Source organism: Leuciscus leuciscus (assembly GCF_965113295.1).
Source record: "Leuciscus leuciscus genome assembly, chromosome: 24".
Lineage (NCBI taxonomy): Eukaryota > Metazoa > Chordata > Actinopteri > Cypriniformes > Leuciscidae > Leuciscus > Leuciscus leuciscus.
The window spans coordinates 10,484,228-10,510,374 of NC_138723.1; the positions used below are offsets into that span (position 1 = coordinate 10,484,228).

A 26,147-nucleotide genomic window follows, 5' to 3' on the forward strand; every position below is an offset into this window, starting at 1 on the left:
AAAGAGACTTTAATAGGTTTTGATAGACTACAACAAATGCCTCTGCAACTTTGAACATGTTCATTCTACTGTCCTTTTAAATTAAGTATTTTGTCCTGTTTTTCTCTCTCTCTTAGGACGTGTGGAGGCCCTAAATAAATAGATATTTAGAAAATAAAGGTTTCCGCTGAACTTTTAATTTGAAAGAAGCTTCTGTAGTTTCAGCCTTCACGGACTCTCATAGAGTTGGCTTAGCTGGATGTGTCAGCACAGTCTTCTTTAGCATTTTCCAGATATAAAATGTGTGTTTATAGAAATGTTGATCGTTTTGTGTACTGATCAGTAACAGACACTTGAACTGATTATTTTTGCGATGGGTGGGAAGAAGAAGAAGTCGGCAGCGGTTCCCACGAGTGTGTGTGTGCAGCCGGTTACTGTGAACGCGACCAATGCAGCATCTGAACCCACGGGCAAAAAACCCCAACAGAGACCAAACCATGAGAAGTCAGCCTCGAAGGAAAACAAACCCAGAGGTCAGACGTCCTTTTAAAAGCTGCATTGCTTCTAATCTGTGTGAGGAGTTTGATGCATTAGACATTCACAAGCATTATGTAATTATATGACAATATATAAATCAACATTGTTATAACATTTCTACTTATTTGAATGCAGATGCACTGTGTAGTGTAATAATCAATGAGAGTTATTATACAGTAAGTGTTGCATTGATTCACGTGATGTTCAGAGCCTGTACAATTTTGACAGTTGTCTGCAAATGTCTTTAATATTTGTTATTTCTTTTCTTGTAGCTCCCAAAACATATGGTCTTAACACTAATGCACAGACGGACACAAGCAGTGTGGCTGATAAATCTATCCTGAAGGTATGTCTCACATTCATATAGTTCATGTTTATACGTTCATAACTGAAAACCTATCCAGTCTAAAAATAACAGTTGTTACACAACTGACCTGCATAAATGACTTCTGCAGACAGATTAATACATTTGAACACATAAAGTCACTTTGGGTCAGTTAAATATTTCAGCAAGGATGCTTTAAATTGATCATAAAATGATAGAAAGACATTTATAATGTTTTATTTTCTATTTCAAAATAAATGCTGTTCTTTTGAACTTTCTATTTATCAAAGAATCCTGAAAAAAAAAAAGATATATATATATATATATCACAGTTTCCACAAAATTATGAAGCAGCACAACTGTTTTCAACATTGATAATAATCATAAATGTGTCTTGAGCATCAAATCATCATATTAGAATGATTTCTGGAGGATCGTGTGACACTGAAGACTGGAGTAATGATGCTGAAAATTCAGCTTTGATCACAGGAATAAGTTACATTTAAAAATGCATTATAGTTGTTTTAAGCTGTAATAATATTTCATAATACTGTTTTTACTGTATTCCTGATCAAATAAATGCTGCTTTGGGTGAACATATGCATAAAAAAATTAAAACTTGAAAGTTATTGTACACATCAATGTCTGTTAGTAGTATTATCAATATTAATATCTGTTTTTTTTGCATGTCTCGAAGGTTGTTATCCATCCAGAACTGGAAAGGAAGGTGATCAAGTTGATCAATGATTACAGGCAAGAAAATGCTGATAAAGGACCAATATCTGGAAGAATCACCTCCAAGAAGTTGCTGGTAATTCTTTCCCTTTTTTCTTTTCTTTTAATTGTAAAAAAACAAAGAATATTATTTATTATCTGAGAATTTTCAAAGAACATCATCTATCATATATTGTGTGTCAGGATTTGTACACAGCCTTGCAGAAGTTCCAGTTTAAGACGGAGCACATCGAGGAGGCCATGAAGAGCAGCGTGCTGTATGGAGGAGATCTGCACTCGGCGCTCGACTGGCTCTGTCTGAATCTCAGAGACGGTAAAAGCTTCAGATTGCAGTCATAAACTTCATAAACCCATTTCGTGCTGCTCAAACCTCTAAACCCTTGTTTTGCTTTTCTGTGAATAAAGATGAGCTACCGGAGGGTTTCAGCCAAAAGATGCAAGATGAGAAACAGAAGACTCGTCCTAAGTACCAGCCTCCTAAAGAGGACAAGAAGCAGCTGGTGATGAAAGAAGCCCCCAAAGAGGAGGAGAAACCTAAGGCAAAGGTGTGTTAAAGTGTCCTTTTATGATGAATCACTTTTTTCTTTTAAAAGTTCCCCTATTATGCTATTTTAAAGGTTCCTAATTTTTGTAGGTCTCCTACAATAGGTTTACATGCATCCATGGTGAAAAAAGCACTTTAATTTTCTTATAATATACATTGCAGCATCAGCTTTTTTCTCACAGTGTCTGAAATGGTTCGATAAAGTATTCGGTCTCTCTAAAAGCCTATTTTCTACTCTGCTCTGATTGGGCAGATGACCCAGTCTGTTGTGATTTGTCTACTCTGCTCTGATTGGGCAGATGACCCAGTCTGTTGTGATTCGTCTACTCTGCTCTCATTGGTCAGATGTCCCAGTCTGTTGTGATTGGTCAACCGCTTACAGTACATGTCAGAAACAAAACGGCCATTACTATATCTGAATTTCAGCTCTGCGTCTTCCTCAGCACTTGACACGGTGATACGAACAATAACTATGGCTTTACGTCGGTTTTATCGGATCAATCCTAGCCCAAGTCCTCATTGTTTGTAAGCGCATGCAAAGTGGATGCAGATGTGCAGATGTCGAAAACACAAACCAAACTCTTCCAGGCCTCACCTACAACTACAGTGTTTGAGAGTCAAAGTAGACGTTGTTCACGGGCAGCCAATGAAGACTCCAGGCTCCAAATTTGTTACAAACCTACGTAGCTTTGTGCTGGAAGTAAGACAGGAAATTACTGATGCTTTGTTTTAGACAGTTCAGAATCGCTGCTTTTACAATTTTTCAATTACTCCATTGATCATTTAGCCTGACAAGCCAGACTCACATCAAGATGTTGAGTCTGGGAACACACCATTGGCAGGGCTCAATCCGAAGGGCGGGATAAACGGTTGTCTTTTAAATTCCCTCTGCATGCAATAGGATAGCGCCTCAACCAACCAGAGCGTTTTCCCACCAGCGGAGCTAGTTGAAAGATTAGACTTTTGCCTTATCCGGTCGGAAAAACTACGAACACATTTTCTTTTTTTAAGAATGACTTCAGTGCCGTTCTTTGTTCATTTCTCAAAGAAAAGCTTAACTCCAAGTCTTCCAGAGTCGCGGCCAAAGCCGATTCGAAAGACGCTGTTCGCCAGCAGCAGCCGCCATCATCTTTGTTTTCAAGTAGCAGACCGTCACAACTCTGTCGTCATTATGTAAAGCCCGCCCGCCGACTCTATACACGATGTGATCGGCCTGACTAGAGTTTGGTTTTTCCAGCTCGCAAGCCAACGGAGAGTTGCTAGACGACACTGGCTGCAAAATAAAATTTGCTGCCGCTAGGGTGCGTCTAGATTTCTAGGCTATTTATCATTCACTTTGATCGTTGAGACTGTGCAGACATTTTACATTCACAAACAGCTATATTCCACACTATATGAAACGTAATATCTGAAAAAGCATAATGGGGCACTTTAATTCAAAAAAAATTTATTTGATGTCAGAGTCCTGTAAAAGAGGGTGGCAGTATGAAGGAGTGGATCCTGCGCTATGCTGAACAATCTGAAGATCAGAGCAGCGAAGAAGATGAAAACACGGACACAAGTGTTTATAACCCAGAGTTGGAGGAGAAGTTTGATCCTGTGAGTTTTACTGAGTCTAGTTTCTATAATATGCCGGTATTACGCCTGCAGCTTCCCATAAAATCCCATGCTCTTCTTGCAGAATGACAGATACCTGCTGCTGAGCGCTCAGCTGTATGATGCCAAGGACATGGCCACAGGATCGAAGGCCAAGAAGGACAAAGCAGGGCAGAGGACAGCACAAGATCGCATCAGAGTCATCCAGCAAGGTCTCTGTGCCGGCAGTGTTCGCTACTTTAGGGTATTTGTTAATTGTATAGAATGTGAGGAAGGGTTACTATGAATTTGGTTCTTAATAGTGTTTGTTTACATTACAGAAATGAAGTCGTTGGAGTGTCATCCAATGTTTAATTCAGCTATCAAGGTTAAAGACACTCCTAAAGAGGAAAAGAAGCCAGTTACACTCACTGATGGAAAGGAGGAACTCAACTTCAGCCTCTTTGAGCAAGCAGACGCACCACCAGCAGAAAAAAGTAAGAGTAATACTTTTTTTTATATATATATTTTATGTATATTTATTTAGTTCAATAGTTTTATTTTTGTTTTGTGGTTGTTGTTTTTTTCCTGTTTAGTCTATATCGTTTTATTTTATGCTATGTTGTCATTTTATATTTTTGTTTATGGTATTTTGTTATTTTACATGATTTTTGTTTTATGTTATGTTTTACATTTTATTTTGTTATTTATTTTATTATATTTGTCATGTTTATTTTACATTTTCATCTTTTTATTTTTATGCTATTGCTTTATTCAGTTTATTTTGTGATATTTTATTTCATGCTGTTCTATGTTTTTGTTTATTTTATTTTGTTACTTTATATTTTCGCTATTTCTGTTTGTTATTGTATGCTCATATGCTGCTTATTTTTTTTTGTTTTATTTTATGCTGTTTAATTGTTTTCTTTCTTGTTTAATTTTTGTTGTTTTACATTATTTTGTCATTTTATGTTTATGCTATTATTTATAAATGTATCTTTTATTTTAAATTAATGCTGGTATTTTATTGTTTTGTTTTATGCTATGTCATAATGTAATTTTGTAATATATATATATATATGTTTTTTAACGAAACATTTTATTTTAACTTCATGCTGTTGTTTTATTTTGTTGTTTTGTTTTATGCTATGATGTAAAAATTATTTTTTTACATTTATTTTATTCAATGCTTCTGCTTGTGCTTATGATTCGGTAATGCCTAGGTTCATTGGCAGATATTAAAGGGATAGTTCACTTTGAAATTAATTTTTGGTATGTTTTAGCTTACCTCAAGGGCATCCAAGATGTAGGTGTCTTTTTTTCCGCAGTAGTTTCAATTTTGATATTTTTAGGTCAAACCGTTCTTGTCTGTCAGTCATATAATGCAGGTCTATGGTCACGGTCTCAAAACACAAGCACAGAGTCCAAATTAAAACAATTCCCCGTCGTCCAAATTAAACAATTCCCCATCGTAAGTACACATTGATGGCCTAAGACACGAAACGAGCGGTTTGTGTGAGAAAACGAACAGTATTTATATCGTTTTTACCTCTTATACGCAGACATGTCCGAGTGATCTGATCTGACGTGTACGCAGACTGGTGCATAGATATATACACTAGATGTCGCCTTGTCTACGGCAACTGCCGTAGACAAGGCGACATCTAGTGTGTATATATCTATGCACCAGTCTGCGTACATCTTGGATGCCCTTGAGGTAAGCTAAAACATACCAAAAATTAATTTCAAAGTGAACTATCCCTTTAATGTATTTTTTTGCATCTCTGATTATTTATTTTTTGTCTGATCATTGTTGATGCCCTAGCGGAGAAAAAGCAGAAGGAGCCCAAAGACATCCGAAACTTTGACTACACCTCAAGGAGCTGGACTGGCAAGTCTCCTAAACAGTTTTTGATTGATTGGTGCAGGAAAAACCTCCCGAAGAGCCCTCCACCATCCTTCGACAAAATTTCAGTCGGGAGATATTGGAAATGCAAGTATGTTGTATACAATTGCATTTTTGATTCTGACTGTGTACTGAATGCAGATTTGACTGTCTGGTTATTTGTCCTTGATGTCAGAGTGCGCATTCATAGGCCTAATGACGTTTTGGAGGTGTGTCCCACTATCCTGACTGAAGACGGCATGCAAGCCCATCACTTAGGAGCCACGCTTGCCCTTTATAAACTAGTCAAAGGACAGGTGAGTTTCAAAACAGTTCACATATTAGGCAGATAGATGCTTGCTTTATGTATTTCATTCATTTAATCTTTGATCTCCATTAGTCTGTGCATCAGCTGCTGCCGCCCACCTACCGCGACGTGTGGCTTGAGTGGCGAGATGACGAACAAAAAGAGGAGGAGCAAACCCTCTCCGCCATCAACAAACCACGTGACCAGTTCATTGCACGCCTGCTCACTCGCCTCAAACAGCAGCAGGCCCTCCAACTGCAGTCCGAGCCCCAGGAAAGTCTCCAGGACACTGAACCGGAAGACTCCTGGGAGAACCTGGATGTGCAGGAGGACCACGAACCCCAGCACGGAGGAGGCCTGATGGTGGCGGAGGCGTCCCGCAGGCTGTTCCTCAAACTGCGAGGCTCTCCTGTGGCGCACAGGCTGCTGGCTGAGAGGGAGCAGCTGCCTGTTTTCCAGCACCGTGAGAAGGTGCTAGATGCTCTCCGGCGCCACCGCGTGCTGGTGATCGCTGGGGAAACGGGAAGCGGGAAGAGCACACAGATTCCTCAGTTCATCCTGGAGGAGCTTCTGGCCGCTGGGGAGGCCGCGCAGCCATGCAATGTGGTGGTGACGCAACCCAGAAGGATTTCAGCCACGAGTCTGGCCAGCAGGGTGTCGCAGGAGCTGGGGAGTGAGGACGGACCGGGAGGCAAGGTTAGATCTCTGGAAGATGCTTTATAAAACTGTGTATGTGGAAATACCTTGCTTTTAATGTTGTTCATCTCTAATAAGTCAGGTGGTATGTGATAGGAATCAAACATTTGGGCTAGTAACCTTAAAAGTTGTAGGTTCAAACACCACAGACAGTCCTTGAGCTACTGCCTTTTAAAGGTTGTATCAGTGATTTCAGGCCCAAACATAAATGATCACATTCATCTTATCTTTCCTAACGATCCGCTAGCTGCCCGCCCCATAAGCAGGCCGTCAAAAAAAACGCGTCTCTGTAGCCAGCCTCTGAGATCTGCACACAAAAACAATTGGTTTCACCACCACTCAAAACCAAAGTAAATAGTATTCCAACCAATCGTCGACAGGGGTGGGTGTTGTGAGGTTTTGCACTCGTGCACGGCTGCCTATGATGGCTGCACGCGAAAACCTCACGTGGTGAGGTATTTCACTATTTATTTTGGTTTTGAGTGGTGGTGAAACCAATTGTTTTTGTGTGCAGATCTCAGAGCCTAGGCTGGCTACAGAGATGCGTTTTTTTTGACGGCCTGCTTATGGGGTGGGCAGCTAGCGTATCGTTAGGAAAGATTAAGTTAGATGAATGTGATCATTCATGTTTGGGCCTGAAATCACTGATACAACCTTTAAGGCTCAACAATAATAGCTAGGATGCAATTCATGAAAATTGGGCACTTCTGGAAAAGTTTTAGATTTTTGGCAGGGTGTTAGGTATAGGCCTAAGGTTTTCAAAAATCCATGGGTACAAGTTGGGGTGGCCCCCCTAGTGGCAGTTATCCATAAAATCCAAATTGGCCCCCGCCGAAAAGAGAAAAGGTTATATCTCAGCTTCCTTTAGTCTTAAATTGTTGTATAATGTAATTTTTTCTACTTTGTTTGATACAAGGAATCCAATTCTGATATATTCTTCTTATTTTAAGTCCATTTCCATGTTAAATATATTATCATAGTCATATTTAGCTCAAATAAACTGTCAATATCTCTGAAAAAGTCACATTGAAATATTACTCAGGGCCCTAGACCCATATTTTTACCTCCAAGGTATGCTTTTCTTTGTTGATTGGACAGGTCACTATCACTATAGTGTCAAAAATCACATGTTGTGACCAAAAGGACCATTGTTGAGGCTTTAAATGAACACAACTTCAGAACTATGCCACAGTGAAAAGTTATATTATGCTTTTCACCATGTTAAGGATCAATATTACATTTTAGTCAAATAACACACACAAAAAAAACATACTTAAACATCATGTATTTATTAAAAAAAAATTTGTTTCACTCTTCATCATTATTAGTACAGCCTCCCTCACACTTGCACAATGTGGTACAGCAAAGTCCAGCTTGGTGGCACTTACAGTTGCCCTTACAGGCAACCACACAGCCACAGTTGAGGAGGAGTGAGCATCCCTTGCTGACATCTTCCAGATCTGTCCAATATGGCACCCAGACTTTGGTTCTGTCATTCCAATCCCAACCCAACTTACTGGGGTCTGGAATCTCTGGAGTTTTGGAGAGGGACTGCTTCCAGACAAAAGCTGCAGTGTGCAGGGCACGCTTCCCAAGCTGGAAAAAGGCATGCTGGGTCGGGGGGATTGAATCCAGGGACTTGAGGCCATGAGTGAAAAGAAGCTTCCGGTTTTCATTGACTGACTTGACACCGCAGTTCTTACTACAATACAGCGTTCGAGAACTCGCATGTGCACTGATTCCAGTGTGAGGCTGGTTGGGTCTTGGGTGATCACAATGAGGGTGTCGGTGACTTCTGGGTAAGCTGCCCACGCATTCCATGCAGTTTTTTTTGCCAATTCCATACATTGCTGATACAACATCACATCCTGTGAACGCGTGGAAGAGGGGCAGTGCTTGGCATTTTTGAGATCCCAACATTTCTGAGATGTGGTGGATTGGAATATCTTTATATGCCTTCCCTGATCCAAATCCAATCCACAGCTCTGAGAGGCCTAACTCCTGGAACAGATTGATGGCCAGCACAGCCACATCACTATCTACTGTCCTTAGGTAAGCCTTGGTGTGACCCTGTTCGGCAGCATGATGTAAATGTAGCATCATTCGTGTGTCTGCTTCCTCTTGCTGACATGGTGACAATGCTTCTAGGTCAGTAGGTTTGTTGCTCAGGACCAAGTTAGCCTTTGTTGTGAGGAGGAGGTACTTTGAGCCAGCTGTTGTCTTCAGAAGTTCGTCACTGATGTTCTGAAACAGCTCATCTTTATTTTGACCGTCCTTGAGGAACTTCTGCAATTGAGCTCCCTTTGGCAGAGGTATCTTAGCGGAGACTCGTGTTCTGTACCCTGCTGTCCCACCATGCTTAACACGAGTCTGGGATTTGAGACTTGCCTCTATATACTTGTCCCAGACTGCATCCACTCTTGTCGTCTTGTCAGTCATCAGACTGTGTAAGTATGGCACCAAGTCCATCTGAGTGTACTCTCCAAACACTCTGGCACACTGGGTTTTGATGATGTGTATTACTGCCGCCATATCAAGCACGACCACAGAAGCTTCTTTGGCTGATGGAGAGGGGCCAGGACCTGAATGAATTGAGGACCTGAATGAGTTTATTTCAACCAGCAGCAGCAGATCATACAAATGAACAGAAGATTTTAAATAAAGACTAGCCGATTGAAAAGGGTTACGACAGAAGCAGAGCTTAAAGGTGCCGAACCCTTGTTCACCCTATCTAAGACAAACAGAAAATATGATATATACAGACCTGGCATTCCTGGTAAGCACCTAGGAATATCTGACTTGGTTCCTGACCGCAGCTTGCCTTGATTGGACAAAGATGGAGGCTCACGCTGATTCTCATGCTTGAAGTCATCGATGTCCAGATCAGGACGGGCTCGTAGGGACATGAAGAGCTTGGTGACAAGAGCTGTATTTGCCTTGGCAGACCACAACTTGCTGGCACCCTTCTTCAGATCCACGGGTGGCCTGTTCGTGAATGTGAACAAATTGGCCCTTGGAATGACATCAGATAGGGGCTTGGTGGCTTTTTCTACTCTGTGCCTTACAAACTCTGTGAACATGGCTTTGCCGATGTTAGGAGCTTCCCTGAGGGAATTGGAGATCTCATGGTCAATGACCTCACCAGTGTCTAGGGTGATGAGCTTTGTACCCATTTCTTTGAAGGGATTGACTATTTTATCTTCCTTTGCAAGATCGCATAGTTCTTTCAGATGATTGAGGAACTGCTTCTGTTCAGCAGCTGAGGATTCTGGATGTTCTAGACTTTCCTTCTCGCTTGAGGCAGAGAAACAGGCAACCTCAAACTCATCAATGGCCCGTAGCACTTCCGGTTTTGAGAGCTCGTTTATCTCCTTCTCCTCATGCTGGGCATACAAGCCCTTTGAACCACTGTCCTCCTTCAGAAACTTAATACTGTGTTCCTGGCTCTGATCAAGCGCCATAAGGGAGAATTTTTTATCTCCACGTTGGACCACAAACTTCCCCTCCATGAACGCCTCGTGGACTGCTGGATATGGGTATCTGGCAGGTTTGCCATGTCCTTCAGGAATACTGGCATCCAGCGGGCATAATTTGTATGCCCAAAGGCAAATAAACACGGGCACAAATCTTCGAGGGCATTCAGGGTCAGTGGCCAATTCCCCACTTGCGGACCACGGATGAGGCGGCAGTTGATCATGAGGTAGTCTCGAACTGTTAGCCAGTAAGAGGTTGTTGGAGCATTATTCCTGAGTCGACTCTCCCACATCTCCATGCTTTCATGAGGCCCATAGCCCTCTTGGCAGTACTCCTCATATGCCTGTACTTTGAGTACATGGAGCCAGGCAAGGGTAAGCTGGTAGGCATACCGTGTACGTTTGACATGCTTGCCGCTTAGTAGAGATGCTGCAACACCAGTATTGAAGATCTTTGCAAGGGCAAACCTCCGGTCCCATCCAGAGCCAGCTAACAGCTTATCTCCACACTCTTGGGACACCTTGCTTTAATCAGCAAACATGAAGCTCTGGTGAAGGCTGTTGAGCAGAATCAAGTCACCCATGTCTGAAATGTGGGTGAAAATGGGTTTATACACCTCTAGATCAGTGGTTCTCAATTCCAGTCCTCGGGACCCGCTGCTCTGCACATTTTGTATGTCTCTCTTATCTGACACACACGGTTCAGTTCATGGAGTCTCTCCTAACGAGCTGATGATCTGGTTCAGGTGTGTTAAATAAGGGAGACATACAAAATGTGCAGAGCAGCGGGTCCCGAGGACTGGAATTGAGAACCACTGCTCTAGATAATCCTTTCAAGGACTTTCAAAATAGTTCTGAGATGAGTTCTAAGAACTACTCACATCAAGTTAGCAAAAGTAAAAGCTAGTTTCCTATCACTCTAAATTAAGTGTTATTATGTTATTACCCAGTAATAAATGAATTTACATTATGTCAAACTATGTAAAGCCTACCTTGTTCATACTAGAGTAATATACTGTATTTCACGGAAGTAATTAATGCCTATGTACATGTTTTTTTTTTTTTTATCCATGTACTGTTATCCACCTCAGTAGCCTAATCAAGATCGGTGTAAATGTCACCTTGCTTTAGCAAAAAAGTAAGCTAGTCTGACCTTAGCCAGAGTTTTAGAACAGCTGTTATGAGAGGGTTCCCCTAACCCAGTGGTTCTCAAACTTTTTTGGTCCTTCCCCACTTTAGATGAGGAGGAATTTTCAAGCCCCATCGCCCCAACACAATGCTAATTTAAAGCCCAACAAGCTTAACATGTTCCAATTTATTGAACTAACAAGTAGTATCAGAGTAACAAGTTGTATCTAAAATACAAACTATATACATCAAATAACAGAAAGTTAAAAAATAAAGAAAATAAAAGTGCAGCTGTGTCGTAATAACTTGCATGAAATAAAAAAATTTTTAGAAAATAAAAGTTGCAGCTGTGTAATTTTTTTTACTAATTTCAAAAATAGAAATTTATCCATGTTTTGTTATTGTTTTTTTTCAAGGCGACTGTTATTTTAGAACGTTCCCCCTTAATGTTTCCATGGCGACGCGTCATATTTGTCACGTGACACACCGCAGCCACAATAACACTGTATGACAGATTGCCTTAATTTCCTTACAGACATCAGTGTGTATTTTACAAACTCCAAATGTATTGTTTTACTCGTGCTTATGTGTATTTAAATGGCTGAAACCTAAAATAAACATTATTAGGTTGAAAACACTGCATAGTTGTGATATATGACAGCGCTGAGCTCGTCCGACTCTGGCTCAGCGCCAGCCAACGCGCGAAAGCACAATTTGAATCTGGCAGTGATGTCACTTCACTGAACATTCTAAATCCCATATGTGGGACCGTACTCTCAGGGGCACAGAAATAAAAATCTCTACTCTCTAGTCTAGTGCGCGGTCTTGCTCCAGATTCCGGAAGATTTGATCATTACCATATAAGGCATAAAAAGGAAAATGTCCTCATGTTTGGCGCGCCCCACCTGTCACGTCTCTATTCCCCACCAGTGGGGCGCGCCCCACAGTTTGAGAAACACTGCCCTAACTGAATACTAAAATATATTTAAAAACAAAACTTCCTTGGTTGTTCAATATTGTTACAATCTGCTGATTTTCTTTCAATTGAGAAATAAAGCGGAATTTGCATATATTAGCTAGCTAGCAAGCTACCAAGAGCTAGCAAGCTCAGTAATCAACATGGCGAATTCAAACTACTCAGAGGAATGTGGGCAAGTCAGTGTACCCTTAAAATATGTAAAATCACTGTACACTTACCTCACATATGGTCCTTGTATCATATCAAGTAGAAAAAGTGTCATTATACAACAATTTAAGACAAAAGAGAAAAGATTATATCTCAACTTCCTTTTATGCGGGCACCATTCTGGTTTTTATCGATACCGGCCACTAGAGGGCCACCCCAACTTGGAAGCACTTCGACTTCGGCGCAGTAATATCTTCACTCGTGAAAAATCCTCTCACCGGCCCCCGCTCCCTCTAGTGAAGATATTACTGCGCCGAAGTCGAAGTGCTTCCAAGCACTTGCTATGGTATTCCGCCATACAATATAGTTATCCATTTTACACGCTTAGAAAAGCGCAATGTTTTGTTTTGTGTCACCGTCCTAGGTCGAGTTACACTACGCGAGTAACTGTATTTAAATAGGGAAAACGTGGAGGTGTTTGGTAGCTTCTCTGCTTGGCCCATATTGAATGAACTGGACTAAGCTAAGTGCTAACAAAGTTTCGCCGCAAGACAGCGATTTAGTGCACGCACTGAGACGAGAGAGGTATGTATCAACTCGTCTTAGTTAAGGGAATAACATAGTTTAATATGAAAAAACGGTGAAGTAACCCTTTAAGGTGTGGTGAGAATTAAAAATTGAAAATAAAACTATTTGTATTTTTTTTTAATTATTATTATTAATTCTTTTTTATTGTTTCTTCTTATTATTTTTATATAAAATATTTTAACAAAACCACGTAAAACTTAAAATATTAATGTGTGAAAAAAATGTGTCCACCAAATAAATGCCTTGTAGTGCAACTAACAGGAAAAAAAATGAAAATGTCATGTCACTCCCCAAAAACATATTTTTAAATTAACAAATGACATTTGTAAAAAAATAAATTAAAAAAAAGCCCTTATAAAATTTTTAAATGTATAAAATGTTTGTCTGCCAAATTGGGTCATGTGGTGCAACCAACAACAAAAAAACAACAACATAAAAACGGAAATATCATAGAGAAGGACCACCGCATGACTGTTTGTCAAGGTCAATATGTCTCTAAAAATGTCAGTGAATTTAACTAAAAAAAAAAAGAAAAAGAAAAAAAAAAGATGTTGTAAGATGTAATGTGGTGTGCGCCCCAGAAACTTGATATTCATAAATGAATAGTTTATGATATTTGGAAACAAATATACATTTTACCATAAAAAAAAAAAAAATATATATATAAACATAAACTGTATATATGAAAACATGATTAAGATGCACTTGCATGTTTTCAAAGTGTAAGGAAACACCACATGAGTTAAATGAATACTTGAATTAATAACAAATCGTCTAAAAGGTTTTCAAACCCATATCTAAGAACTTGACACTTGCAAAATAAGTCCAAAGAACTCCAGTAAAGGTGTCGTATGGGTAGTTGACGGCAGAGACACCATGGTAACAATATTGTGGAATATTTGCATTACAGAATTCACTGTGTGGATACCAGATCCGTATGGAGAACCGCTCTGGTGACGCCACACGACTGCTGTACTGCACCACTGGAGTTCTGCTGCGCAAACTACAGCAGGACCGGCTCCTCAGCTCCCTCACTCACATCATCGTGGACGAGGTCTGGCTCGCATACATCTGGGGATATACCCACACTTAAGGCTGGACCATGTAACCCAAAAATTATGTCTCAATATTTTAGGTGCACGAGCGCAGCGTACAGTCAGATTTCCTCCTCACAATTCTGAAAGATGTGGTTCATAAGCGTGCAGATCTGCGTTTGATCTTGATGAGCGCTACAGTCGACTGTCAGAAGTTTGCCAACTACTTCAACCGCTGTCCTGTGGTCACCATACCTGGCAGAACTTTCCCTGTGGAGGCAAGATTATATACATCTAAATAAATATCAACAAATACTGTATATTTACATCATGGTTTGTTTATTTTGAAATAAATTCCAAATAAGAAAAAAATCCTAAAAACTGTGGTGGTACTGTAGGTGTTTCACCTGGAGGATATCGTGGAGGAGACGGGATATGTTCTGGAGCAGGACTCGGAGTACAGTCAGAAGTTTGTGGAGGAGGAAGACGAGGTCAGCATCAGTATCGCACAGAAAGGAGGAAAGACTATTCAGCACCAGGTGAGACAGAAATCCACATTTCTTTTTTCAACAGAAGAATTTCATCAGTCCAAGATTAATGCTGCGTCCCCATTCGCATATTATTTGTCCTAAATAGTGTTCGAAATTAGAGTTCTCCTTGCTTTGCTCCATAAAAAGTAACTTAATTTATTACACACAATGAAATATATATTAATGAATTAAATGCACATTTCTGTAGGTGGCATTTTAAAGATGATTAATATCATCAAATGTTTTTAGAAGAAACATATAATAGGTAATTCATACAGATTTTTTTTATTATTATTATTTTTTTTATTAATTAAAGGGTTAGTTTCCTCTGTCATTAGACTTCTGTCATTAATTACTCACCCTCATGTCTTTTCAAACACGTAGGACTTTCGTTCATCTTAGGAACACAAATGAAGATCTTTTTAATGAAATCTGAGATTTCTGTCCCTCCATTCGCAGTCTACGCAACTAACACTCTGACGCTTTAAAAAGTTCATAAAGAGATCAGTATGAAGGTAATATGATGCCATAAAGTATCGCATGCGCAGGTTAAGATTTGTGAAAGTGTACATAATATTGCAAGCGTAAATCAAATTTGCATATGCAAGAAAAAATTTAAAGGTGTAAATCGCCTTTCAGGTGAAAGAAAAAAAATATTTGCAGCATTTGACTGTTATTCGTAAGTGTAATTCATGTATTGTGAAACTGCAGCTTCATGCTAACGCATAATAAATATGATCTGTATTGTGTCCGCACTTTTTTTCGCACAAATACGGCCAAAAGCACTGCAAGCCTGTGAACAGCAATTTGCAAGCGAAAACAACTGAGTCAGGAACTGCAAAACATGGACCCGGTCCATTATTTTCTTAGGTTAGTTAGCATGCGTAAGGCTATTCTGTGGCGTGTCATTGCAGGCATATACTATTTTGTAAATGTTTGTTCTTATATTCTCTTCAGGAGCTGATTGTGAGGGACTCTGGTTCAGGCTGGGATCTGGGCCCTGAGCTGGATCACTTCAGCAGCCGGACACGACACGTCCTGAAGTACATGAATCCCAATAAGATAAATATGGATCTGATATTAGACCTGCTGGCGTACCTTGGTAAGATAACAACACATATACTGTATACTAGGGATGGGCATGATTAATCGACGATCGATAATTGATCGTTAAGAATTTCGTCGATCACGTTTATTTGTTATCGATTAAACTAATGCAGGTTGCGTTGCGTAGTGTGAGTCTTGAAGCAATGGAATTAATTTTAGCGCGGAGGTACCTGTGCATCCCGGCAACGTCAGTCCCCTCAGAGCGGGTGTTTTCGGCGGCTGGACTGGCTGTCACCAGGTCGCGTCTGATCCCAGATCATGTCAACATGCTTATCTTTCTCAACAGAAATCAGTAGACTGGTGCAGAAGTTCTATGTGAACTTCATGCGTTTTCTCAGATCGGATAGCTATCTGATTTATCAAAACGATTCCATTTACACCTGGTCACATAAATGTGTTTTTGCAAAACGGATATAAATCCGATCTTGAATTCCCGCGCTATATGCATATTTAAATTGTTGCACGTCATTGAAAGCAAACGATATGAGCTGCATTTTATTGATCATCAGCGAAAATTTCTAAATCAAAGACCGCAACAAGATACTGCGGCAACAGCCCTGGTAAGATCATTTCGGTTCTTTACTTTTAATGAAGATGATTGTGTGTTGATGAATGACTTTCACTTTGATTTGCGATAGTTTGCACGTTGGCTTGATGAATAGATGCTCATCTGTGGTGATGCGTGTTGAAGTAGCGTCGTCATATCTGGATATAACATGACATATAGCCTATAACACGCTCTCACACGTTTATTTCTTATCATTTTTGGGATAAGTCAAATTTGCATATGTGGTTTCAACAACCAGATGCATTTACTCTTGTCCAGTTTCGTCTGGAATGCGTGGCACTTGGTGTTTTATGCCCCCAACGGCGCCTTCCAGGCAGCGAGGGGATGGGTAGGTTTAAGGTTGAGGGTAGGGTTAGCTGCCTCTAAGGAGCCATTGGGGGCCTAAAACACCATCGAGCGGAATGCGTCTCAGATCTCCTCCTGAAGTGGTTTGAGCGATCGGATTTAAATCCGTCTCGAATGCGTTTCGGAGGGCATTTAGATTTGGTCTTTTCACGACCGGAGAGCTATCCGATCACAGAAAACGGATGAAGTGGCCATGGGTCTCTGTTTAAGAACGCCGGCTCGCAGCTGCAGGTTCCGCTGGTTTAGAGCACCGCAGGAATCTTCAAGTCTACCGAACGTCCAGTTTCACTGCCACAAGTTGATCTTCTTGTAATAAAGATCTCATCGAGGACAAACAAACTGTATTTTTGTTTTTTCATTGCATTTTTAATTTATAAAAAGTTAAAGAAATAATGAATTTCAATATAAAAATATTAATGATTAATCGATTGTCGATCGTTAATTCTCCCGACGATCGACTAAGAAAATTTAATCGAATGCCCATCCCTACTGTATACACAGTCAGTAGTTATAGTGACTGAACATGCACCTTATTAGAATGCATACTTTATTATTAGTAGTGTTTGCTAATGGAAGCAACACTCGCAGTTTCCTTAAAGACTGTAAAAATCTACTCGTTAAAGGTTTTATGAATAAATGGAGTACCTCTGGTTCTTTTCCTAAGATAAATCACCTCAGTTTCGTGATGTGGATGGTGCGGTTCTGGTCTTCCTCCCAGGCCTGGCTCATATTCAACAGCTGCATGATCTACTGACCACCGACAAGAGGTTCAGCTCAAAGAACAGGTAACTCCGGCCTATATTTGGGGCTTCATAGAGACAGGAACTAAACAGAGCGTTACTGACAGACTGAGAAGAGAGGTTCTGCAACCATGTAAAATATGGGAAAAATTATTATTTTTGAACATTCAAGCATGAAAACCTGTTCTAGTCGAGCACAAAATCAAGACTTTGTAAAGGGGCATAAAATGTTTTGTGTACCGTTCAAAAAGTTTGGAATAATTAGGTTTTTTAATGTTTTATTGTATTTATTAAGCCTCTTATTGTCACCTAATCAAAATACAGTAATAACAGTAATATTGTGAAATATGATTACAATTTAAAATAACTGTTTTCTTTTTTAATATATTTAAAAATGTCATTTAATTCCTGTGATCAAAGCAACATTTTCAGCATCATTAATAATTTTTTGTGTCACATGATCCTTCAGAAATCATTCTAATATGCTAATATAAAGACCTTGCATTACATTTTCTCAGAAATAAGGCATTCTTGCCATGCTCCATAAGTAACTTAATTTATTAAATACAATGAAATATATAATTAAATACAAATTTCTGTAGATGGCATTTATTTTCAAATGTTATTTTATTTATTTTGTAATATGTTTATGTTGTGTTTGTTAACATATAGATACAAGCTGGTCGCCCTCCACTCCTCACTGTCGTCCCAGGACCAGTCTTCTGCATTCACAGTGCCCCCTCCTGGAGTGAGAAAGGTCAGAAGAGCATATTATATATACATAGTTTTCACATGACATCACCGCCCACCTGCAGGGCAAAACAAGGCTTTCCTCCATTCCCGCCAATAATTTTGACCAGGTTTATACTAAGTATTAAAGTAGTAAGACAGTGGTATTAAAACACCAAATTCAGTATGATGATGCATACTACGTACAGGCAAGCAGATGAACCCGGAATATAAACACAATGCGCAGTTTAGCATGAATTGTTTTTCAAAGAAACATTGAACCTTTTAGCATTAGTGATTGAAATAGTGCAGCAGGTGCTGTGCATGGATCACAAGTTCCCCAAACGTTTCCCTCTTTTAAGCTGCAGTACTTTGGTCGTTTTGCCCTCCAGGTCTCATGACGGAAAACTATGAATTACTATTTCTGCAGTGCATAGTATGTATACACCATCTTCATTTCTCTTTAAGATTGTTCTGTCCACAAACATCGCTGAGACTGGCGTCACCATTCCTGATGTGGTCTTTGTCATTGACACAGGAAAAACAAAAGAAAATCGGTGAGACGGGGCAGAACATATCTGATATTAACTGTCTATGATGGAATGGTTTTGAATGTTAGCGGCTGTCTTCTGTTTCTGGTTTCAGGTATCATGAAAGCAGCCAGATGAGCTCTCTGGTGGAGACGTTTGTGAGTAAAGCCAGCGCCCTCCAGAGGCAGGGGAGGGCAGGACGTGTTCGAGAGGGCTACTGTTTCCGCCTTTATCCTAAATTCAGGTACAACGATAGACTTTTCTTCCTGATTGTGACGTATATCCGAGTGAAACAGGTTCTGGAACAAGAACAAATGTAGGGTGGGACTTGATTTTGTCTGTAGGGAATTGATTGGATGGTTGTGGTTTGCTGTTGGTGGATCTTATTTGAGTGACAGGTTATTGCCCCGCCCTCACGCCAGTAAACACATCATTAGAGAAGAGATGAGCTGCAAGAGGGAGGGGAAGTCACTTTGATGAAAAATCACGAGAGGTCATGAATTTAAATGATGTTCACGGATAAATCCTTTATAATAAATACAGGAATTTTACATAAAAAAAAACCCAAGAATTGTCCATTTAGATTTTTTCGTGACTTTAAAGATTGTGGCACATACAGTACTAACCTTCCATCAGAGAATCAGTGACCTGTTTTGGTTGGCAATATCATATTTTATATGATATTTTTGCATCGCATGAGAAGTAAATTTACATGACGATTTAGTTATTGATAATTTTTTTATTGCAATTTGGTGGACAGAAAACTGAAAAAGAGCAAAAACAGCTTCAAATTATTCAATACTTGAAACGGAAGACTCAAAACAGTAAAACTAATATTATAAAATGAATAGATCTCATCTTATATACTGTAAATATATACATTTTTATATATATATATACACACACACACACACGTCATTCTCATGTTCTTTGTTTTCCCACAACAGATTTGAGAGCTTTATTGCCTACTCCATCCCTGAGATTCTCAGAGTGCCTTTGGAGGAGCTTTGCCTTCATATTATGTTAAGTACCATGTTTTTCTATTTAATCTACTCTACCATTCAAAAGTTTGTTTTTCGGTAAGATATTTTAATGTTTTTGAAAGAAAACATATTTAATGCTTGCCAAGGCTGGCACTCGAGAATACAGTAAAGCTACATTATTGTGAAATATTACTACTATCTAAAATGACTGTTTTCTGTAATATATTTTGAAATGCAATTTATTCCAGTGATCAAAGCTGAATTTTCAGCATTATTACTCCAGTCTTCAGTGTCACATGATCCTTCAGAAATCAGTCGAACATGCTGATTTGATGCTCGGTTTATTTTGATGCTCCCCTTTAGACATTCTGTTGACTATAAGTAATGTTGCACCTTCATGTCTACTAACTCTCATTAGAGTATTAGTTAGGGTTAGTAGAAGTTGACACGTAGTTGCAAAGTAACAGTACTTACAGTCAATAGAATATCTAAAAAAATAAAGTGTTAGCAGATAATAAGCAGAGAGTCTATTAATACTCTAATCACTGGTAGTTGACATGTAGTTGCAAAGTTACTAAAGTGGATCATGGAAATAAAGTTACCAACCTTTCTTATTATTATCAGTGTTGACGACAGTTGTGCTCCTTAATATTTTTTGTGGAAACCTTGATACATTTTAGGGATTAATGTCTTTCAAAAAAGTCTTACTGACCCCAAACCTTTGAAAGCATAAAGCCTCTTTTTCAGTGAATGACACTGAAATCTGAAACCTATTTCTGTTCGTGTTAACAGAAGTGTGATTATGGCTCTCCAGAGGATTTCCTGTGTCGAGCTCTCGATGCCCCTCAGCCGCAGGCCGTGTGTAATGCTGTCAGCCTTCTGAGGAAGATCAACGCCTGTCAGCAAGATAGCCACACCCTCACACCGCTCGGCCATCACTTGGCTGCACTTCCAGTCAATGTCAAGATTGGCAAAATGCTCATCTTTGGTGCCATCTTTGGCTGCCTGGAACCCATTGTGAGCGTTTTTTCAGCATGTTATTAATTTCTAACAAACAAAAAAAGAAAATTCTGTCATATTCGCTCCTAACCTGTATGACTTTCATTCTTTTGTGGAACTTTAGTGTGCTTTACCTGTTTTTATCCATACAATGAAAGTCAATGGGGTCCAAAACAACACTGAGAAATTCATAATGTTACATAATGTAACATATGTTTATTTTTCAGGCCACCATTGCAGCGGCCATGTCTGAGAAGTCCCCGTTTGCTACTCCTATGAGCAGGAAGGAGGAGGCCAACCTGGCTAAAGCTGCTCTAGCAGTCGTAAACTCAGATCACATGACCATCTACAATGCTTACCTTGGGTAATCACTCATGTTCAACAAAACAGTACTTCATGGAAAAAGGAAGTGAAATCGTTGTAATGAAGTTAGTGTTTTATTGACAGGTGGAAGAGTTCACGGGGCGAGGGAACGCGTGCTGAGATGGTCTACTGCAGGAGACACTTCCTGAATCGCACCGCCCTCATGACGATTGAGGTGACGTCCTCTTACAGCTACGAACGCACTTGTTGATTCATTTGCTGAGTCATGATAATTAACAAATGTACCTCTGATCTGCTAGAACTTGCGATGATTGATCTGCGTGTGTGCAAAAAATGTTTCTTTTAAGGTATAAAAAGTGTGTCCGAGATGAAGAGGAGGAGAAGTATTTAAAAATCTAGTTTAAAACACTAGTGTTAGGCTTTTAAAAATGTATTCTTTGCATTCTTGTTGGTTTCGTACATTTTGTTCATACATCATTTATATCGCCGTTTATTTTAGATTAATGTCTCTGTGGTGTAACCATCCAGTGATATTTTAGTATTATTAATATATTATTAAAGTATGAATTAATATTTTGAACTAGCCTTTATTTTTATATTTAATTTAACTGCTTTTGTCATTTTTATTAGTTATTTTTTATATTTCGGTAACATTTTACAATAACACTTTCCATTTGTTAATATTAGTTAACTGAACTAACAATGAGCATTTATTAATCTTAGTTAAGGTTAATTTCAACATTTACTAATACACTAATACATTGCATTGTGAAGCGACCTTGGGTTCTTGAAAGGCGCTATAGAAAATAAACATATTATTATTATTATTATTATTAAAATCTAAATTTGTATCTGTAAATGTAATTTAATGTACAATTAATTTAATTAAAAAGTTTTTCCTTCGCGTTTTTCGCGTACAGATGATAACGTTGTGAAAATGATCCCGTTCACACGGATCTGCGAAAACGACTAAAAACGCTGTATTATTCATGCCAGGCCAGTAGATGGCGATGCAACTTTGTGAAGAAACACTACGCGCCTATAGACTGAACACGTTCTTGTGGTGAACAAGCTATTTTTAAACAATATCATGAATCTCAACATTTTTGAATCACGAATATAATGAAGTTTACTGAAGTTAGTCCAGTTGACACTTTTTTGGTCTACAGAGGCCATAAGGGTGTGTGGTCTACACTCTGTTTTTTGGTCTACAGAGGCCTGTCTGTGATTAATTATTTCCTGTTTTGTGGTTTTCAGTCACATGATAACAAAATGGCGTCCTGCGTGTTGGGTACACAACACTTTTTTTCAAATTTTTTCAAATACTAATAATATAAAAAAAAAGACTTTTTTCAGAATCTCTAGATAGTTCCATCTCCTTGTCTTTTTTTCTTTTTTTTACTTTAAGGCCCTGTTGGCATTAAAGGGATACTCCACTTCAAAATGAAAATTCTGTCATCATATACTCACCCTCATGTTGTTTCAAACCTGTATGAATTTCTTTCTTCTGCTGAACAGAAAGGAAGATATTTAGAAGAATGTCAGTAACCAGACAGTTTCTGGTACCATTGACTTCCATAGTAGGAAAAAAAATATACTATGGAAGTCAATGGTACCAGAAACTGTCTGGTTACTGACATTCTTCTAAATATCTCCCTTTCTGTTCAGCAGAAGAAAGAAATTCATACAGGTTTGAAACAACATGAGGGTGAGTAGGCCTATATGATGACAGAATTTTCATTTTAAAGTGGAGTATCCCTTTAAGATGTGTTTTGGTCGATCGGATCACAAGTGGACGACGCTAAATACCACTTCCAGGGGTAGTCGAAAACACATTAGTCCGGATTGCTTTCGTAGTGTAAATTCTCATGTGGTCGAATGTGTTCGAACGGCCACATAAGCTGCTGCTCTCCGTATGTTTTACCCGTCATCTCCGGGCGCGGAGAATTATTTATTTCATTAGATCGATAAGATCTGGAAAAAAAACATACATTTACCCACCCATAGACCCTCCCCTCAAATAAATCAGGACAGAAGTGGTTGAAAGTGGACAAAGGAGACAGATTAAAATACTAGGTGTAAACGGGTATGTGTCTCCCTCGTCTAGTAGTGATCAGATCGACCAAAACGCACCTTAATACACGCCTTAATCACAAAAATTTAAGTCACAAAAATATAAAAATGTATGGAATGAATTTATAAATTCAGAAATATAGGTTTATTCAACTAAATGTATGAATTTTGAGTGTGTTTTTGAATAACTAGAGGCAATACATTAAACTGACTTTTAATTTAGTGTTGAACTTCCTCCTCAGGATGTGAAGAAGGAGCTCATTAGGATGGTGGAGCAGGCCGGTTTCACAGCCTCCAAACCCAGCCGGACTCCTCGCTCTCGACCCAGCGCCGAACCCAAAGCCCTCGGCTCGCTCTCCAAGCAGGACGTCTCTGTTCTCAATGCCGTGCTGACGGCGGGTCTGTATGACAGCGTGGGCCGTATCCTCTACACCCCCTCTGTGGACGTTCAGGATCGGCTGGTGTGTGTGGTAGAGACTGCTCAGGGGAAGGCCCATGTTCACCCCTCCTCCGTCAACCGCTTCCTGCAGACCCACGGTTGGCTGCTCTTCCAGGAAAAGGTGTGTTGGGGTTAGCTTTAATATATGACTGTTGCATTTAGTGTTTTTTTATTTTTTTATCCATCCCATGTCAGTCACATTCTAGTACATGGCTTACTCTGCGGAAGCGTTTTATTATTTGGCAATCAAATTTATGGGTGAAGCAAGCATTTTAATTTCTGTATTAAAATTCATTTTAATCATTTTGACATTTGTTTTGGGGGCATAAAATACAATGAAAGAAAGGAAATGTTTGAAAAGAAAACCTTACGTTTTTTGGCATTATATTCTATTATTTCTTAGAAAAATATTTTATTAAAATTATGTAATTATATTGTTATATTACATTTTAATAAAATTGCTTACCGGTATTAATACTTGCAAAAACGTCCTCAAAATCATGTGGTGTGACCAACATGCTGGAAAAAAAATACTTATTTTCATAACGAGATGGTGCGGCGACTCAAAAACAATTATATTTATGGTAATAAAGGTGTAATAAATACTTTTACCTTGACATTTTTATTTTAAAACATTTTGGAAATAAAAATTAAGGTGTTTTCTGAAACATTTCTTTAAAAAGTTTTTTAAAACCAAATGGAAACCAACATAAAAACATACATTTCATTTAAAATAACTTTTCACCTACTTTTCCTTACTTTTTTAATGACTTTTCCTTTTCATCATTATGGACACTCTTATGTCATTGACCCTTATCATTTGTGTATTTGAACCACTATTTTCTCATTTTGCCTACAGGTGAAATACTCTAAGGTGTTTCTAAGAGACACTACGTTGATCTGTCCTTTATCATTGCTGCTGTTTGGAGGTGATATTGATGTGCAACACAGGGAGAGGCTCATCTCTCTGGATGGATGGATCCACTTCCAGGTCAGGGAAAGGTTTTGCATGATGTCCTGTTTCATTGGTTATCCATGCTTGGCTGGTTACCTGCTTTGCATTGATCACCTCATTGGCAGGAGCACTGAGGCATCACAAAATGGTTTGTCAAACTGTGAGATAACTCTGTTATCTGTTTCAATTCCCATCAGGCTCCAGTCAGAATTGGTGTGATCTTCAAACACCTTCGCAAGCTGATGGACTCCCTCCTGGAGAGGAAATTGGCCAACCCTAAAATGAATTTGGAAGGTAACTTTAACCGTACAAGTAACTGGTTATTAAATGAATGAATCATTATATTTATAGTCAGTTAGTATATTTATACACATACCTTTTCGAACAGTCTTTGTATTGTGAACGTCTTTCATTTTTATCCTCTTCAGATGAGAAGACCATACAGATCATCACAGAACTGATCAAGTCAGAAAACATGCCCTGAGGAAGTGCCTGTTTATATTCAACCATGAATTGACTATGAATTAAATGGTGACAAACCTCACAGAGGGGTGAGGCTGTAAATTATATTGCCAAACTATAAAAATATTTTAAGACAAACAAAATGTTTGTGGTATTCTTCAAATCCATTACCATAATAGACTGACAGGGTTGTGTTTTTACTAAAAGCCTGTAGGAATGCAGATGAACAATTTTGTGGTGATAATGTTATTGTTTTGTTACTGATATACATAAATGCAATATCAAGTTATGTAAAGTGGTTAAAATTCATGATTCATAAATAATAGACATTAAAGGTTAACTTGGGTAATGTTCCTGACACAGTGGACTGGGAAAAACAGTCCACTAAAGGGACATCTTTGCTTTCGCTAGCAAAACCTTTGCGTTCCCCCTAGAACCTTTACGTTCCCCTGAGATATTTTGCGTTCACTGGCAAAACCTTTACGTTCCCCTGAGAAACTTTGCGTTCGCTAGCAAAACCTTTGCGTTCCCCCTAGAACCTTTACGTTCCCCTGAGAAACTTTGCGTTCGCTAGCAAAACCTTTAAGTTCCCCCTAGAACCTTTACGTTCCCCTGAGATATTTTGCGTTCACTGGCAAAACCTTTACGTTCCCCTGAGAAACTTTGCGTTCGCTGGCAAAACCTTTGCGTTCCCCCTAGAACCTTTACGTTCCCCTGAGAACCTTTACGTTCCCCTGAGAAACTTTGCGTTCACTAGCAAAACCTTTGCGTTCCCCCTAGAAACTTTACGTTCCCCTGAGAACCTTTACGTTCCCCTGAGAAACTTTGCGTTCGCTAGCAAAACCTTTAAGTTCCCCCTAGAACCTTTACGTTCCCCTGAGATATTTTGCGTTCACTGGCAAAACCTTTACGTTCCCCTGAGAAACTTTGCGTTCGCTGGCAAAACCTTTACGTTCCCCCTAGAACCTTTACGTTCCCCTGAGATATTTTGCGTTCACTGGCAAAACCTTTACGTTCCCCTGAGAAACTTTGCGTTCGCTAGCAAAACCTTTGCGTTCCCCCTAGAACCTTTACGTTCCCCTGAGAACCTTTACGTTCCCCTGAGAAACTTTGCGTTCGCTTGCAAAACCTTTGCGTTCCCCCTAGAACCTTTACGTTCCCCTGAGAAACTTTGCATTCGCTGGCAAAACATTTGCGTTCCCCCTAGAACCTTTATGTTCCCCTGAGAAACTTTGCGTTCGCTAGCAAAACCTTTGCGTTCCCCCTAGAACCTTTACGTTCCCCTGAGATATTTTGCGTTCACTGGCAAAACCTTTACGTTCCCCTGAGAAACTTTGCGTTCACTAGCAAAACCTTTACGTTCCCCCTAGAACCTTTACGTTCCCCTGAGATATTTTGCGTTCACTGGCAAAACCTTTACGTTCCCCTGAG

At 39.3% G+C, this 26,147-nt stretch overlaps 2 protein-coding genes and 1 long non-coding RNA gene across 7 annotated transcripts; 1 reads left to right on the forward strand and 2 right to left on the reverse strand.

Moving 5' to 3' along the window:
* Positions 1 to 156: 156 nt before the first annotated feature.
* Positions 157 to 24,859, forward strand: dhx29 (DEAH (Asp-Glu-Ala-His) box polypeptide 29). The gene is made up of 27 exons (XM_082156887.1): positions 157 to 512; positions 789 to 862; positions 1,539 to 1,652; positions 1,760 to 1,889; positions 1,982 to 2,121; positions 3,582 to 3,719; positions 3,802 to 3,928; positions 4,037 to 4,192; positions 5,521 to 5,692; positions 5,777 to 5,897; positions 5,981 to 6,583; positions 13,809 to 13,952; positions 14,034 to 14,210; positions 14,331 to 14,471; positions 15,420 to 15,564; positions 17,147 to 17,267; positions 17,895 to 17,979; positions 18,420 to 18,508; positions 18,597 to 18,725; positions 19,429 to 19,503; positions 20,256 to 20,481; positions 20,691 to 20,827; positions 20,911 to 21,001; positions 23,103 to 23,420; positions 24,159 to 24,290; positions 24,452 to 24,548; positions 24,683 to 24,859. Exons 1-27 carry the CDS (start codon positions 353 to 355, stop codon positions 24,736 to 24,738), a joined length of 4,098 nt encoding a protein of 1,365 aa, XP_082013013.1. The 5' UTR covers positions 157 to 352; the 3' UTR covers positions 24,739 to 24,859.
* LOC309488632 (uncharacterized protein) lies at positions 6,599 to 12,495 on the reverse strand. 2 transcript variants are annotated; one of them, XM_082156890.1, is made up of 4 exons: positions 12,160 to 12,495; positions 10,873 to 11,264; positions 9,348 to 10,673; positions 6,599 to 9,165 (listed from the first exon to the last, which is right to left on the reverse strand). In XM_082156890.1, the coding sequence occupies exons 3-4, from the start codon at positions 10,090 to 10,092 to the stop codon at positions 7,892 to 7,894; spliced, it is 2,019 nt and encodes a 672-aa protein (XP_082013016.1). In that variant the 5' UTR covers positions 10,093 to 10,673; positions 10,873 to 11,264; positions 12,160 to 12,495; the 3' UTR covers positions 6,599 to 7,891. The 2 variants fall into 2 exon arrangements, with proteins under 2 accessions (XP_082013016.1, XP_082013017.1); XM_082156891.1 differs by lacking the exon at positions 10,873 to 11,264 and having other exon boundaries at positions 9,348 to 10,642; positions 12,382 to 12,481.
* Positions 24,860 to 25,005: 146 nt separating the features above from the next.
* Positions 25,006 to 25,980, reverse strand: LOC309488639. Of its 4 annotated transcripts, none has more exons than XR_014202223.1 (3): positions 25,520 to 25,980; positions 25,358 to 25,398; positions 25,006 to 25,235 (listed from the first exon to the last, which is right to left on the reverse strand). It is a non-coding gene; the product is annotated as an uncharacterized lncRNA (long non-coding RNA). The 4 variants fall into 4 exon arrangements; XR_014202224.1 differs by having other exon boundaries at positions 25,358 to 25,418; XR_014202225.1 differs by having other exon boundaries at positions 25,006 to 25,133; positions 25,317 to 25,418.
* Positions 25,981 to 26,147: the final 167 nt, after the last annotated feature.